The sequence below is a fragment of the Xyrauchen texanus genome, chromosome 4, assembly GCF_025860055.1.
Source record: "Xyrauchen texanus isolate HMW12.3.18 chromosome 4, RBS_HiC_50CHRs, whole genome shotgun sequence".
Classification (NCBI taxonomy): domain Eukaryota; kingdom Metazoa; phylum Chordata; class Actinopteri; order Cypriniformes; family Catostomidae; genus Xyrauchen; species Xyrauchen texanus.
Genome location: NC_068279.1, coordinates 31,409,555 through 31,426,271, shown reverse-complemented (window position 1 = coordinate 31,426,271; position 16,717 = coordinate 31,409,555). Strand labels below are relative to the sequence as shown.

At 37.7% G+C, this 16,717-nt stretch overlaps 1 protein-coding gene across 2 annotated transcripts in view; it reads right to left on the bottom strand.

Annotated features, from left to right (window-relative positions):
* Nucleotides 1-331: 331 nt before the first annotated feature.
* Nucleotides 332-16,717, bottom strand: part of LOC127635178 (rho-related BTB domain-containing protein 1-like) — a 55,729-nt gene continuing 39,343 nt past the window's right edge. For both annotated transcript variants that reach the window (XM_052115052.1, XM_052115045.1), the window contains 4 exons: nucleotides 6,004-6,154; nucleotides 4,886-4,974; nucleotides 4,546-4,651; nucleotides 332-3,244 (listed from right to left, as the gene is read on the bottom strand). In XM_052115052.1, coding sequence (XP_051971012.1) covers nucleotides 3,063-3,244; nucleotides 4,546-4,651; nucleotides 4,886-4,974; nucleotides 6,004-6,154 — 528 coding nt within the window. In that variant the 3' untranslated portion in view covers nucleotides 332-3,062. The remainder of the gene's footprint in view (nucleotides 3,245-4,545; nucleotides 4,652-4,885; nucleotides 4,975-6,003; nucleotides 6,155-16,717) is intronic.

Sequence of the window (16,717 nt, the reverse complement as noted above, 5' to 3'; positions counted from 1 at the left end):
TAACAAAATTTTACAGAAAGCATAAAATATGTTTTTTCACGGAAATCACGAAATGTTTTGGGCCATCAGGAGCACCGTTTGAAATGGAAGAAAAACATTTCATGCTACAAAATGTCACCTCTTTTAAAAAGCTATAGTTTACAAACAGTCAATGCTATGCACATCAAAGGCAGACCAAAAAAAGCAAACAGCGAAAGAAATAAAAAGTGCTAACAAGCCCAAATCTCCATGGAAACAAAGCTTTCCATCCCTAGATGCGTGCTGATGTTTGTAGTACTGTGTGTGTGTGTGTGTGTGTGTGTGTGTGTGTGTGTGTGTGTGTGTGTCTCTAACCGTTTATCTGGAGTTACAGTAGTTTACTTTTGTGGATTGATCATTTTTAACTTAGCTCAAAAAGCCAAGTCAAAGACCTAGAGCATCTTTAATGGGCAAAAAAAGCTATCTAGGACAGGAGAGTTGTGATTAAGTACATAATTCTTTGCAGAGCCAGTCTGCAAATAAACAATAAATGGTGTAAATTCTTTGTTTTACTAATTATAGAGCCTTTAGGCGTAGTGTCTTTGTGCTTCTATAAACATTCATTCATTTGTCTGCCCCATAAATACTGCAAGAAGTTGTATTTTTATTTTAAAAAAGGCTTTGGGGACAGTGGAATAAACCAATAAAGTACCCATTAAAGAATTTGAGGGATAGTGGAATGTCAAAATCTTTGATCAAACTTAAAAAATAAAAATCGAATTGCTCAATCAACATTTTTTGCCTTGTTTTCCAATTAAATTAAAACAAGATCTACTCTATTTACTTGGAGAAAATATTCAAGATAATAAGACTTGTTTGGAGAGAAAATATATTGAACAAAGTTTACATTTATTACCCCATTGACCCTTTTTTTTACTAAATGTTAAATGTATGCTTCTCTTAACTTATTATCAAGCAAATGTACAGTATCTTGTTTTAAGAATTTTGTTTTACTGAAAAACAAGATAAAAAAATTATGATTTATAAATGCTTTTTATTTGCATTTATTTTTAAAACCATAATAATGAACAGATTGAAAGTATCTGCTCTCTAGTTCCCTATTTTTTTTTATTGTATTCATTATTTGTGTGCAGATCGGCCTGGCAGAGCACATGGGCTCTGCATGTCTATTTTTGTAGCTGTTGATGATTTCAGAGAAAAGCAGGGTGCAGCCTTGAGAAAGCTAAATCAGAGTGCCAGAAATAGATGCCATAAAAAACTTAAATATCTCAGATATCTCACTCACCTCCAAAGTAGCTATTAATAACACTCTTGTTCAAAGGCACAAAACAGGCAAAACAAACATGCTTGAAGAATAAGTCTACATGGATGTAGAAGGGGAAAGTGTTACTTGGCCATAGGCACTCATGTTCTTAGATGGAAGGCAGTTCAGACAGACTTTAGCATTCGGATTCAATGCGGATTTCACAATGCTTCACAACGCATGCACATCTGAAAGAAGGAATCAAACCGGAGGTGAATGAGTACATTAGCCTATCAGTGCCAGTTTAACCACAAAACCTGTTTTAACTAAATACAAAGCTCGAAATTAAAATCCATAAAGCTTTTCGATAAAAAAGAAAGAAAGATGCATTTCAAATTTACAGCTCATGTAGGGCTATTCTGTTATTAAGATTGTCAAACAGTTAAACTTGTAGAAAGAATGAGAGGTTTAACGTGGTGATGTTTAGCAGGCTAATCCTGAGCACCAACTTTACCACGTGTTAAGTGCAAAGTGAGATTCTAATTGTGAGGCATCACATTGCAACGTATCAAAAACTATAGGTTTGATCGTTCCTACCACTTCCTCTGTGTGGCTAACAGCAGAGGTAGACGACCGGAGGAATACCAGCGGGGAGCAGATTTGTTTTTAGCGTGAAACAAGAAACATCTTTTTGGTTATCAGACATGATTCGCCATAGTCGAGATTTTAAAAAGTAGTGCTACAATGCGTATATTTCGCAAGGATTCTGAGCTGCACAGTTGTAAATATCTAATTTATAACTAATAAGTTCTAAAGATGGGTTAACTCAGAAGGCATGGGCGCCCTCTAGTGGTGCAGTTGGAAGGTAAGAAGATGGTCATATTTCTCAAAAAAGAATCAATCCACTTAAACATGAAGTGACATAAAAGCTGTGATTAATACTCTTGTGGCAGTGGTAAAAGTAGTATTTCACTTGCTGTCAAGTTTTGTCATGTTTCAGTAGATTTTGGTAAGGCGTTTTCGTCTGTCTTTGGTGCTTTTCTAAAGCTTTTATGAGTGACCGACACAAAATATACAACCCTTCTGTTCCTAACCCTTGGACTACCAAGGGTTAGTAACAGGAAAAGCAATCTAAATTGAAAAACAATTTGTCAGTAGGCAACACAATTGGTATGTAGTTCTAATATGGGACAACGGAAGATTCAAAATGGTGTTTTCTTGTTGTTGTTTTTTTGTGTGAGAAATGTAGGCAAGACATAGGTTTGAAATGGGGGTAATTACCACCCCTCTATTTAACAAAAGAATGTATATTTCCCTGCCGCCATTTTAATTGCTTGTTTAATTCAAAGTTGAAATTTTCAGCGTTTCAGCTTGTATGCATTGAACATGACTGTTTTCCCAGAAATAGGTCTCGCAGAAAAAGCTCAACATAGCAGTACCATGCAGCATCCATCTGCCTGGGCGCCAGCACTCAGACAAGGTGCTAGTGTGAGTGTGTATGTAAAACAATAACAGTCACAAGAGGTGAAAGCAGTCCACTGCACTAATGGCATTCCCTACATGATGCTGTAGTGAGACCTCACACCTGTTGAATTCGCACAGTGAGATTCAAGAATTTATCCAATCTGTGGACACTCAGAGAGCCACCCACTAAGGCCCACCTTGGGGAGGGAAGGCAAAAATTCAGCCTCCCCAGATTAACTTCCATCAGCCAGGACGGACACACTGGATAGAGTCACAGGGCTCCCCAGGCTCGGCTACATGCCTCTGGATAGAGATGGTGAGAGGTATGGAGGGGGTGGGAGGGTGGATGGATCAATGGATGGATGGAAGTAAACCCTCAGGAAATATGGGGTGCTGAGGAGGAAGTATGTCTCCAGAAGCACCAGCCCCGTTTGGTGTGCTGCTTGCGTAAGATCTCTTCCTCACGTGCTCGCTCTTTTTGAGAGCGCAGATAGCGGTCTTCCTCCTTGAGGAACCAGACAGGTGGCCAGCGATGCTTCTCAAAGTGTTTCTGGTTCTCTGGTAGGATAAATTAGAAGATGAAGGAAACATAAGATTGCAATAAAGTACAAAATGTGACTAAATTGTCAACCTAAAACCTTAAAGAAAAGTTAATCAGGAATGTTAATTCTTATATTATTTACTCACCCTCATGTCATTCCAAATATTTTTTTTCCATCTAAGAACTATTTAAAAGCTGAAATCAGTCCTCTCTCCCAGTTACCTGGAGAAAGTTACGCATACCTTAATTTCCTCCCATTTGGATTACTGCGATGCCTTGTATTGGGGCATTAGCCAATCCTCTTTATCTCGCTTGCGCAAAATGCTGCTGCAAGGCTTTTAACAACACAAACAAAAAGGACCATATTTCACCTAGCCTTACTACATTGGCTACATATAAATTACAGAATCCAATACAAAATGCTTTTATTTGTATTTAATGCCGGGCATGTATTGGTGCCAGGGTACATCTCAGACTTAACTATCCCAGATATCACTCCGTTCTTCTGACCAGCTGCATCTTACAGTCCCCCGCTCTCGTCTGAAGTGTAAGGGTGACTGCACTTTTTCTGTCACGGTCCAGAGACTGTGGAATAAATTACCGCTGTACCTTAAATCTTCCACCAATATTGATATGTTTAAAAGCAGCCTTAAGACTAATTTATTCTCTCTGGCATTTTAATAATCATCTATTATAGTGTTGTGTTTTTATTTATCTTTGAACAGCACTTTGGTGTACTTTGTAGTTTTAAAAATGCTTTATAAATAAAGTTTGAGTTGACACTTGAAAAAAAAAAAGAAAATGTAAAAGCTCCATTAAAGTATCACAAAAGTGGTCCATATGACTTGTGTGTTATATTCCAAGACCTCTGAAGCCATTTGATAGCTTTGTGTGAGAAACAGACTGACATTTAAGTAGATATTCTTGAAATCATGAAATGAGAGCTAGGATGTTATCCAGCGTTTTAGTTGCATAACGACTTTTGTCTTTTCATCTCTAAAACCTATTGTATGGCTTCAGATGACTTGGAATAGAGCTCACAAGTCATTTGGACCACATTTGTGATACCTTTATCGTGCTGTTGGGTCCTTTTTGAAGCTTGACATCTACAGTCCCCATTCCTTGTAAATGTATGGAGGAAAAATACAGTTCATATTGTAATTCAAAAGATCTTCTTTTGTGTTCCATGGAAGAAAGAGTCATACCAGTTAAGAATGACATGGAGTGAGTAAATGCCTACAAATTGTTAGTTTGGGGTGAACTTATCCTTAAAGAAAACATCTTTGAAGGGTGCTTAAGGCAATGGATGAGTCCTTACCAGGAGACATAGTCTTCATGTCTTTGGGGAATTTGCAACAAACGCTATTGTAGTTGGTGCAGATGTGATGTAGACACCAGGCAGAGAGCTGTTTTGCATTGTGAAACTATAGCAGACAGAAAGCAGAGTTGGTTGATAACATCAAAGCATGATTTCTCTCAATGAGGCTCATTTATAAAGCAAAGTCTGTAGCTCCTTTGATCTAGAATAAAATTAGGCTATGAATGAATGGCAATTCTGTAATGCGTTTCATTTGTCTATATAGCCACTTCATTACTATACAAGAGTGTGCTTTGCATACTATTAATGCCTATGTTTGTTTCATCTTTATTAATTTTACCTGAGCCATCTCCAGATAGGCAAGCACCTGTCCATCAATGTCCACTCCTTTAACGGACAGCTGCAACAGCTCCTCAACGGCATGTTGCTCTGTAAGCCATGGCAAAACACCACAAAACAAGTGTTAATGTGTCAGCCATGAGGCTTAATGGTTAACATTTGGCATAGTATTCCATGACAACAAAATTACCAACATTGACATAAAATTTTTACATCTCACCTCACTTGTGTATCTTTAACAAATATGCTGATTTTCAGCATGTGGCGAAACGAGTGTCATATTGTATGCAATAACGGTGGGTATTTGCAAGGATAGCACAATGCAATGTGTATTACACATAAATATATTATTTCCAGTAGAAAATGATCTTTGTGGTCCACAAACCAAATTAAAGATGGGCCCTGACCTGAAAACAAAGTGTAATATTTTTTAATTTTTGCAAAATAGTTGGCTGCTGTTATGTTTGGTAGATTTCACAAGTTTACAAGTTGAATTGCAATACCCAAGTCTTTCAAGTCTGTTTCCTTTTTCAAAGTCTTCTGAAGGCATTCAATATTTAATACCATTTTTTCAGCAAATAATTTGATGACCGTTGTGCATTTATGAGCGCATAAGAGAATGAGAACGAGTGTGAACGACCGCTGAGTGGATGTCTAATTTTCTCTGAGAAATGACTTCAATATCGGGTTGCTTCTCAGCTAAACCCATTATACACCATCAAAAGACTTGATGATGCACAAGCCACAGACTACTTTTATGATACTTTTGGGTGCTTTCAAACTTTAAAGTGAGACAAAGCAGAATGTTAGTCACCGTTTATTGTATAGAAAAAAGATGAAATAAAAGTGAATGGTGACTCTCCTTTTGCATTTCACAGAAGAAAGAACCACAGGTGTGAGGATATGTCGACAGAATATTCATTTCTGGGTCAACAATCCAACATTTTGTGTATGGCACATGTTAATTTTACAGATCCAAATGACAGTTTAGAACTTAGCAAATCAGAAAATTTGTAATTTTTTGTTCCTCCCCAGTCCCATTAACGACTGAATTATACAGTAGTATTTCAAGGTACACTGTCTGCCCCCAGGTAAACAAACAGCCATTACAAAGCCTACCTGTTAGAGCTACAAGGCGGGGAAGACAGAGGCGGTTGGCTAAAATTATAAGGTCCATTGGTTCCAGTTCATGACATGGTGTCAATACACCACAGTAGAGAAACTCCAGAACTGCTCTCATACAGGCACAACTGGTGTTAGGGATAGACACCTGAAAAGATGAGAAACAAAGAAATACCAAATAAATTAGTTGGTTAGCACAAATTACCCCAAATATATCAGTTCAGAATTATTAACAAAAGCCCATGTTGAGAAAACTTGTGTGAACACATTTCATAACCAGTAATGAGATGTTTATTCGTAGCTCATATCCATGACATGGAAACTCAATAGGCAGATTGATCCAGGGATGAAACCGTCTGCCAGCACCTATTGAGACCTGCATGGTCCTGGCCGCTGACCATATGAAGAGGCCTTTATGTTGACATGGCAGGACCAGGAGCGGCCAGGAAAGTGGTCAGAAGGGAACGTACACTCACCTAAAGGATTATTAGGAACACCTGTTCAATTTCTCATTAATGCAATTATCTAATCAACCAATCACATGGCAGTTGCTTCAATGCATTTAGGGGTGTGGTCCTGGCCAAGACAATCTCCTGAACTCCAAACTGAATGTCAGAATGGGAAAGAAAGGTGATTTAAGCAATTTTGAGTGTGGCATGGTTGTTGGTGCCAGACGGGCCGGTCTGAGTATTTCACAATCTGCTCAGTTACTGGGATTTTCACCCACAACCATTTCTAGGGTTTACAAAGAATGGTGTGAAAAGGGAAAAACATCCAGTATGCAGGCAGTCCTGTGGGCGAAAATGCCTTGTTGATGCTAGAGGTCAGAGGAGAATGGGCCGACTGATTCAAGCTGATAGAAGAGCAACTTTGCCTGAAATAACCACTTGTTACAACCGAGGTATGCAGCAAAGCATTTGTGAAGCCACAACACGCACAACCTTGAGGTGGATGGGCTACAACAGCAGAAGACCCCACAGGGTACCACTCATCTCCACTACAAATAGGAAAAAGAGGCTACAATTTGCAAGAGCTCACCAAAATTGGACAGTTGAAGACTGGAAAAATGTTGCCTGGTCTGATGAGTCTCGATTTCTGTTGAGACATTCAGATGGTAGAGTCAGAATTTGGCGTAAACAGAATGAGAACATGGATCCATCATGCCTTGTTACCACTGTGCAGGCTGGTGGTGGTGGTGTAATGGTGTGGGGGATGTTTTCTTGGCACACTTTAGGCCCCTTAGTGCCAAATGGGCATCGTTTAAATGCTACGGCCTACCTGAGCATTGTTTCTGACCATGTCCATCCCTTTATGGCCACCATGGACCCATCCTCTGATGGCTACTTCCAGCAGATTAATGCACCATGTCACAAAGCTCGAATCATTTCAAATTGGTTTCTTGAACATGACAATGAGTTCACTGTACTAAAATGGCCCCAACAGTCACCAGAGCTCAACCCAATAGAGCATCTTTGGGATGTGGTGGAACGGGAGCTTCGTGCCCTGGATGTGCATCCCACAAATCTCCATCAACTGCAAGATGCTATCCTATCAATATGGGCCAACATTTCTAAAGAATGCTTTCAGTACCTTGTTTAATCAATGCCAGGTAGAATTAAGGCAGTTCTGAAGGCGAAAGGGGGTCAAACACAGTATTAGTATGGTGTTTCTAATAATCCTTTAGGTGAGTGTATGTGGCTCACGGAGGAAGGGGTCTGGGAGGGCAATAAAAGGCAGAGGACAGCAACCTCCACGAGGGGTCTTTCATCCTTCAGGAGATTAAAGCACTGTGTGAAACTGCTGACAATCTCAGCTTAATGTTGTGGAAAAATTACTCTGTGGGCTTGTCGCTATGGGAAACCTGACCTCGGCATAAACCAGAGCCAACAAGCCAGCCTACAGGACTGTCATCATATAACAATGAACAGAATATTTACAAAACAATTACACATTGATTAAGCCTCAATGTGAGAATTATGAGAGCCATGTTGATAACCTAATGCAGTCCAGAATCATTTTGGCTTAGATTGGCATAGGGCCTGATTACCAGTGCCTTGAACTCCTAAATTCTATTGTTCTAGAACAATATCTTGCCTCACATTAAGGGAGCCATTTTTATCTCCTCAATGTACATGCAGACCAAACAGTAACAGTGTTTCAACCTACAATGACATAGCAGTTTGGATCATTTTAGGAAAGCTCAAACATCAATAAAAACAAATAAAAAAAAGACTAAAGACTGAAATATCATCTTCATTTCAGACAGAATAACCTGGGAACTTTAAAGAGAGTAAGTGAAGGAATCTGGATCAAACTGGTGAGATTTAGCATCATGTGACACTCATAAGATCCCCCTGTCCAAACACTATTCATATCCAAAATCACATAAACCAATGCTAAAAGGGAGGAGAGCTTATGTTTGGACTCTGATTTGGCTGGAGGGTGGAGAGCAAACAAAGGCACGCTTTCAGCTCCAAGGAACGACCAAGGAATTAGGGGAGAGCTTTCAGCAAAACATTGAGAAGAGGAAAGTGCCGGGCCTGTGAATCAATCCATGGCAACCTTCTCCTCATGTTGTTGCCTTGCTCAAGACTAGGCAGTTGTTCCTCTGTGAATTAGGACAGGATGCAGTGGATTTAATTGGCTCTGACGTTACCCTGTTTGAGGAATGAAAGCTTAGGGCACATAAGCTTACAGCAACCTGGAAACCATAAGCACTTGTGTATCTTTATCTTGTGAAGGGGTTTGTCCTCTGCATTGACAATTACAGGCAACGGGTGCTCAAGGGAGTGGGTCGTGAGTAGACAAGGAAAGATATATCTTTAAGTAAACTGGAACAAGAGCAAGACTCAAAATCAAACAGAATAAGGCCAGAAACATACTTTATGCAAGTATGCATGCACACATTCGAGCGCTTGTCAAACGCACTGAAAATGTGTGGTTGGTTAAACATGTTTGACATGTTTCCGCCATGAAAATAGTTGGCTTGAAAGAGAAAACTCAACATAGAAGCGTTCAGTTCACATTAATATCCACTATAGTGCCCCCTTGCGTCAACGTTGCGAATGTAACACATATTTTCATTGTGATAGGAGTTGCGGTTTGGCACTTTTCATAATACATTAATACATCAAATTGAGCCGCGTTCATGTACTTGTGTAGTAGTGTTCGAGTCCAGCTTTGTCGAGTCCGAGTCAAGCAATTGAGTCAGAGTCCAAAAGGGACAGAGCCCATAACAGGCCGAGTCCGAATGGATCTATTCATGAATCTGAATTTAAATTGTAACCGTAAACTCAACATCAATATTTTAAGCTTATTTTAAACTTCACAACTGAGAAAAACTATTTGTCAATATAAATGCAACAAAAACACCTCTGTTGTATTTCATACTCACATGTTATGATTAGTATCCTGCTGAACAAAACTCAAAGTGGTTTTGTTTTTTTCTACTTCATTTTTATTTTGTCCATCCAATTTAGTTTATTTTTATTTAAAATGATGGGTGAAATACATGTATTGTAATTAATTAAATACATTTAATGTGTTTAATACATTTAATAAATGGTAACATTAAAACATTTTATAATGCCCATGAAAATTAAAAAATTAATAAAAATAGAAGTTAAGATACCATTAGAAATGTATTTTTATTCTACTACACTTTTTTTTTTGTTCTTGGTCTTTTTCATCAGTCATATTAGCTTAAATATCCATGATATGGATACAAATATTTGATTTTGTCTCGATAGTCAAAATTTTCAGTTAGAAATGGCTTTGCGTAGTAACGGGATTCTGAAAAATATTTGATCCATTTAATTATTTGCAGAGTTGGGGAAAATACTTTTACAAGTGTACATACATTATTGATGTTTCTTGATGAGAGTGGTGGAGCACATGTGGCGATCCTTTTCCCGCACACAAATACAGCACGGGCGTGCGGGCGAGAGAGTTAAAAAAGTACTGAAAGAGTGTGCCCAATTTCTAAATCCCGGCCGGATGCTTTTTTCAGGTCTGAAAAAGAGGACATGTCTGGTAAAAAAAAGAGGATGTATGGTCACCCTTTGTTACGTTATTTGTTTGCTTGTTTGTTTGTCATTGCATCACAAAAGCCATTGACTCGGCTGGACTCTGAAAAAAAAAGATCCCAAATCCTACAGACTCGAGTCAGAGTAAAAATGCATCCGAGTCCGTGACAAGTCCAAGTCCAATAAAATTGGATGCGTGACTTGGCCTCAAGTATGAACTCAAGTACCCCAACTTTATTGCATAGAGTATGTTTCTTCCTTAACTGTTGCCACACAGTCTAACCCGTTTCCATCATATAAGGAGCTTGTCGAGTAAGAGCCTATGGCCTCAAGCTGACAAATATTCTATAGGTCATAGATGGTACATTGGGGGGTAGCAAGATGACACTCAGCGGTACTTCAGAAGCCTTAGGGGTGCTCTTCACCTGCCTGTCTCAAAGCCAATTAACAGAATGTCAGTGTGAATATGACCTCTCATTACGGCTAAAGGGCAGAAAAAAAAAAAAGACAACTTCCTGCAAAACCCTAAAGCTAACAATGGCGCTGTAATTGAATGGAAATTCTGTCAGCTCAAATCTTGCTAACCTAAACAAATACATCAAACCAATCCAATATAGTCAATACCAATCCAAGAGAAATTGATTCTTGCTACCAATTTCCACAGTAAAAACAAACTACTTTTTTTTTTTTTTTACGTTAAATATTACCACTTGTAATTGACATTGTAACTCTAAAATGTACACTGTTCTTTTTTTTAATCAGACTAAATCAGAAGTATACCGAAGCACTAAGACTTTTACTTATGTGCACAGTAGTAATACCGCGAGGTGCTAGCACTCTTCACAGAGCACGCTAGCAAATATGCATATACAGCCAGTTAAACAGCATACCAAAAAGAGTCTGTACTTGGTAATACCAATACTGTAGAAATAGTTCTCACCTTGGTACAAAAGAACCAGTACTTTTGAAATCCCTACCCTGGAATGCACAATGATTCACCTTTCCTACTTGGGACAGAGATATAAACAAATACAATGAAATATAGAATGGAAACTACCATGAAAAGAAAAGGGGTCGCGACCCAGGGCTATGTGTGTCACAGAGGATGCGGTCACTTACAAAGCAACCAGACTCCTTGTCAACTACCAATTGCAGTGCATACCGAAACCACAGTCTACACATTCATCGTTCCTGTTTTCACTTAATCTTTCTCTCACGGGAGAAATGTGACAGGTTCTCACATATGAGCTTCTGTTCAGTCTTGTTCTAATCACACACAAAAATACGATGCTGCTAACAGAATTTCTGACACCTGAGCATCTGCCATATGTACAAACTCTGCCTACCTTGCACAAAAGCTAAAAAAAAAAAAGAGAAAGACCAGTCTCAAGTAGACAACAGGAAATGTTTAACAGTTTAAGACACTCAAATTCAGTTTAATGACATGTACCTATGAATAACATTTTGATGTGTAAGTAGCACAGACATTATAGAGTGCATGAATTTTAAAGAAAACTGTCTTTAGTAATAAGTAGTAAGTGTTGCCGAACCTCAAAAACCTTGAGAAATACTTCAGCAATGGACCTTTATGGTAATGTGTGCTTAACTCTTGACTTGCATCATGAACAGATGTGAAACAATGATGTTCAGTTGTAGAAGTGAAACATTTGAGCACAGACTCTGCAAAAATTCATTAACGAAATAGCTTTACTGAACTGAATGACACTTTCTAAATCTTTGAGGTCTAACAAAAGCTTTTTATCCACTTATACAACACATTCTTTGCCGGCTGACACACAGACAGTGACAAGGCCTCACTCTATTGAAAACCTCTTTCTAAAAATAGTGCAGTGTTCACCACAGCTAGTTGTTGCACTGCCTAGTGTGCCAGTCCAACAGAGACTTAAACTAGGACCAAGTCACTTGGCTGCTCCTTGCCTCACATCATCATGGCATGAAATACTGTAAGCTCAAATTTTCAACAGTGTATTATTATTGGTGGAGCTTTTACTAAATCCATTCAGCATTTCCAAAGGAACAAAACTACCCCTTCTAAAAGAGTCTGTTGAGTGTTTAAAGACAATTTAACAAACATAATCTCTCTCTCCTTGTAGTTGTAACTTTCTCCTAATTGTAATTCTATGAAAAACAGAACAAATATTATTATATTACATTTGCCCATTTTGTGCAAATAAAAGCAACAAAAAAAAGTATCTCCATCCTTGTTAAATTGTAGACAGAACTTCGTCCTAATGGGATTTCTACTGAAAACACACATATATTAGAAGACATAATTCAAATGTTCCTCTATTAATTGTCAATTATGCACAAATAAGAGAGAATGATTTAAAATAATATATAATATCAGTCTCCCAAAAGGTATGTGATTGGTTTATTAACCTAATAACAAGTGACTGATAACTTATTAACCTAATATCAAGTGACTGAGTAACTTATTAACCTAATAACAAGTGACTGATAACTTATTAACCTAATATCAAGTGACTGATAACTTATTAACCTAATATCAAGTGACTGAGTAACTTATTAACCTAATATCAAGTGACTGATAACTTATTAACCTAATATCAAGTGACTGAGTAACTTATTAACCTAATAACAAGTGACTGATAACTTATTAACCTAATAACAAGTGACTGATAACTTATTAACCTAATAACAAGTGACTGAGTAACTTATTAACCTAATAACAAGTGACTGAGTAACTTATTAACCTAATATCAAGTAATGGAGTAACTTATTAACCTAATATCAAGTGACTGATAACTTATTAACCTAATAACAAGTGACTGAGTAACTTATTAACCTAATAACAAGTGACTGAGTAACTTATTAACCTAATAACAAGTGACTGAGTAACTTATTAACCTAATAACAAGTGACTGAGTAACTTATTAACCTAATAACAAGTGACTGAGTAACTTATTAACCTAATAACAAGTGACTGATAACATTAACCTAATAACAAGTGACTGAGTAACTTATTAACCTAATAACAAGTGACTGAGTAACTTATTAACCTAATAACAAGTGACTGAGTAACTTATTAACCTAATATCAAGTAATGGAGTAACTTATTAACCTAATATCAAGTGACTGAGTAACTTATTAACCTAATATCAAGTGACTGAGTAACTTATTAACCTAATATCAAGTGACTGAGTAACTTATTAACCTAATAACAAGTGACTGATAACTTATTAACCTAATAAAAAGTGACTGAGTAACTTATTAACCTAATAACAAGTGACTGAATAACTTATTAACCTAATATCAAGTAATGGAGTAAATTATTAACCTAATAACAAGTGACTGAGTAACTTATTAACCTAATAACAAGTGACTGAGTAACTTATTAACCTAATAACAAGTGACTGAGTAACATATTAACCTAATAACAAGTGACTGAGTAACTTATTAACCTAATAACAAGTGACTGAGTAACTTATTAACCTAATAACAAGTGACTGAGTAACTTATTAACCTAATAACAAGTGACTGAGTAACTTATTAAGCTAATAACAAGTGACTGAGTAACTTATTAACCTAATATCAAGTAACTTATTATCCTATTATCAAGTAACTGAGTAACTTATTAACCTAATAACAAGTAACTTATTAACAAGTGACTGAAGGTGTATTTACTGTATAAGATATGGGAAACCAATTCAGTATCAAGCAAAATAGAAGTAAAATTCAATGCTTGACCAAAGAGCATGTCAATGTCAAAGTAGCACCAAGTTTACTTGTCTCTGGCCACCTTCTTTTGCTCTCAATGTGACATTCTCTCAGTCAACGCTGTCAGAATAGAAAAGTGGCCAGCATCCTATTTCCCGCACCAGTTTGAACTTGTGCTGTAAATCTAGCTCCCTGTAATGCATGTAATGTTATACAGGGTGATCCTTTTCACCTGCAGGCCTGGGCATCTATAGCCCAGCCATTGTCTCTAGCTCTTGTGTTGGTCAGCTTGGTCCTGAGTCTCTGCCCTCAGGGAGTTAGTCTTTCTAGAATTTGAGCTGACAGCCGGTAGCCCAGGGAAATCAGAGACCGAGCACCGGGATAGACCTGGATAGAATTATGCGAGGCTGAGATGGCTCAGAAAGGAACACTGCGAAACCATACATTTGTCACATGACTTAATGGTGAAGAATCAAAAATGCATGAGCTAAATTTATGGTCATAATCAATTACAAAAATAAAGTAATTGTAATTAGATTACATTACCAATTTTGTACTCATGTTTACTTATGTTTAATAAAATGAATATAAATTTGTACTTCGAGTAATTGAAAAAATTATTACTTCTTAAAATAGTTCATTTCAAATATCTACGAAACATCCTTTACGCATTGGCTGTTATCATGCTTAGGAAGTGACTCTGCCTGCAGTTTAGGAAGTGCCCAGTGTAGTTATATTACTGAAGTTATTCATCAAACACAAACACACAAGTATGTTTTACTATCATAGTGGGAACTTTCTATCCCCTAACCCCTAAAAATTTTCTATCCCCTAACTATACTCCTAAAGCCTTTTTGCATCTTTAGATTTTTATTAAGACATCATCAAGAATGTTGATTAAGCCATTTTCATTGTGGGGACTGTCGGCTGGCCAGCACAATGTAGGTGATTTCATGTTGTTCAGGTGATTTCTCCTTGTGGGGAGATTTGGTTCCGAAACCTAACAAACACATTGTGTGTTTCATGGGGACTGTCCATAGACATAATGGTTTTTATACTGTACAAACTATATATTCTATCCCCTAACCCTAAACCTAACCCTCACAGAAAACACACACACACACACACGTAGTGTTTCCATGTTTTATGGGGACTTTCCATAGACATAATGGTTTTTATACTTTACAAACTTTATATTCTATCCCCTAAACCTCACAGAAAACTTTCTGCATTTTTAAATTTTCAAAAAACATAATTTAGTATGATTTATAAGCTGTTTTCCTCATGGGGACCAACAAAATGTCCCCACAAGGTCAAACATTTCGGGTTTTACCATCCTTATGGGGACATTTGGTCCCCACAAAGTGATACACACACACACACACACACACACACACACACACACACGGCTCGTATATCAACTGCTGTGTCACATATCACATGTCAATGAAACTAACAATATGCTGACAAAAAACAAAACAATCTACCTTATCCAGAAAAATATGTCTAAAATATGGCTTTAGTAATAGTAATTTATTCCTTACATAGAGGAAATAGGAAATCCTTATTGACAATTATATACCTCTTATGATTTCCCCTCAGCATCTCCTCAAACAGGTGCACAGGCAAAAAGTAGATATATCTAGGTGAATTCTCAGGTCATCTACCAACTCCTCAGCATCTGTCTGCCTGGAGTTTATTCCTGTGGGGCTGTTATCTCATCATATGGATGAGATGGTCTCCTGTCATGCCTGCATAAATGTAGGTCAGGCTGTAGTATGAGGTGGCCTAGTTTTACTACCTGTGCCAATTTTTTGTGGGATCTGTCAGAGCTCCAGGGTAGGCAGGATCAAGGTGACTGAGTCTAATCAGTACATTGTGGTTCCATAAATATGTTTTGCTGAAACTTTGAAAAATGTGAAATAGTTTTGACAAATTTTCTAATGAGCTTTTAATCAAACTCATATAACAGACTGTTTTACAGTTATGAACTTCAGAGGTCTTTGTGGGCTCCTTAATATTTCTTCTTTTAAAGGGATAGTTGACCCAAAATGAGAAACATTTACTCACCCTCGTGTTGTTCCAAACCCGTATTGACTTTCCTTTTTCCGTGGAACACAAAAGGAGATGTTAGACATTATGTCTCATAATATTCTGCCTTACATCTCCTTTTGTGTTCCACTGAAGAAAAAAAGTCTTACATGTTTGGAACAACATGAGAATGAGTACATTTTGGGTCAACTATCTCTTGAAAGGATTAGTTCACCCAAAAATGAAAATTCTTCAGATATGTATGACTTTCTTCTTCAAACACAAATGAAGATTTTTAGGAGAATATTTCATCTCTGTGGGTCCATAAAATGCTAATTAATGGGTAAATGAGAATCTTGGAGCGGTGAACAAGGAGAGCTGTTTGAATCGGTTTGAATGCAAGTGAGTGAGTGGAGATGATGCCTCAGACCGAGCTCCTTGCTCAGACTGCTGCATAAACTCCTTTTGTGTTAAAAAGTAAAAAGTAAAATCTATGCAGAGGAGGCTTTCCTGTTTACGTCACGTGAGAGGCACGCGTCACGCGTTTGAACTGGGGGCAGTGGTGGCTCAGTGGTTGAGGCTCAGGGTTACTGACCAGAAGGTTGGGGGTTCAAGCCCCAGCACCACCAAGATGCCACTGTTGGGCCCTTGAGCAAGGCACTTAACTCCAGGTTGCTCCGGGGGGATTGTCCCTGTAATAAGTGCACTGTAAGTCGCTTTGGATAAAAGCGTCTGCCAAATGCATAAATGTAATGTAAATGAACTCAACCCTCGGCAACGTACAAACCTCAGGCTGGCTGGAAGTGAGCATTTTAAGTAAAAACATTTTTTATATTGATCTATTTCTTACACACACACCTAGCATTTCACTTCAGAAGACATTAATTAGACCACTGGAGTTGCATGGATTATTTTTATGATGGCTATATGTACTTTTTGGAGCTTCAAAAAGTTGG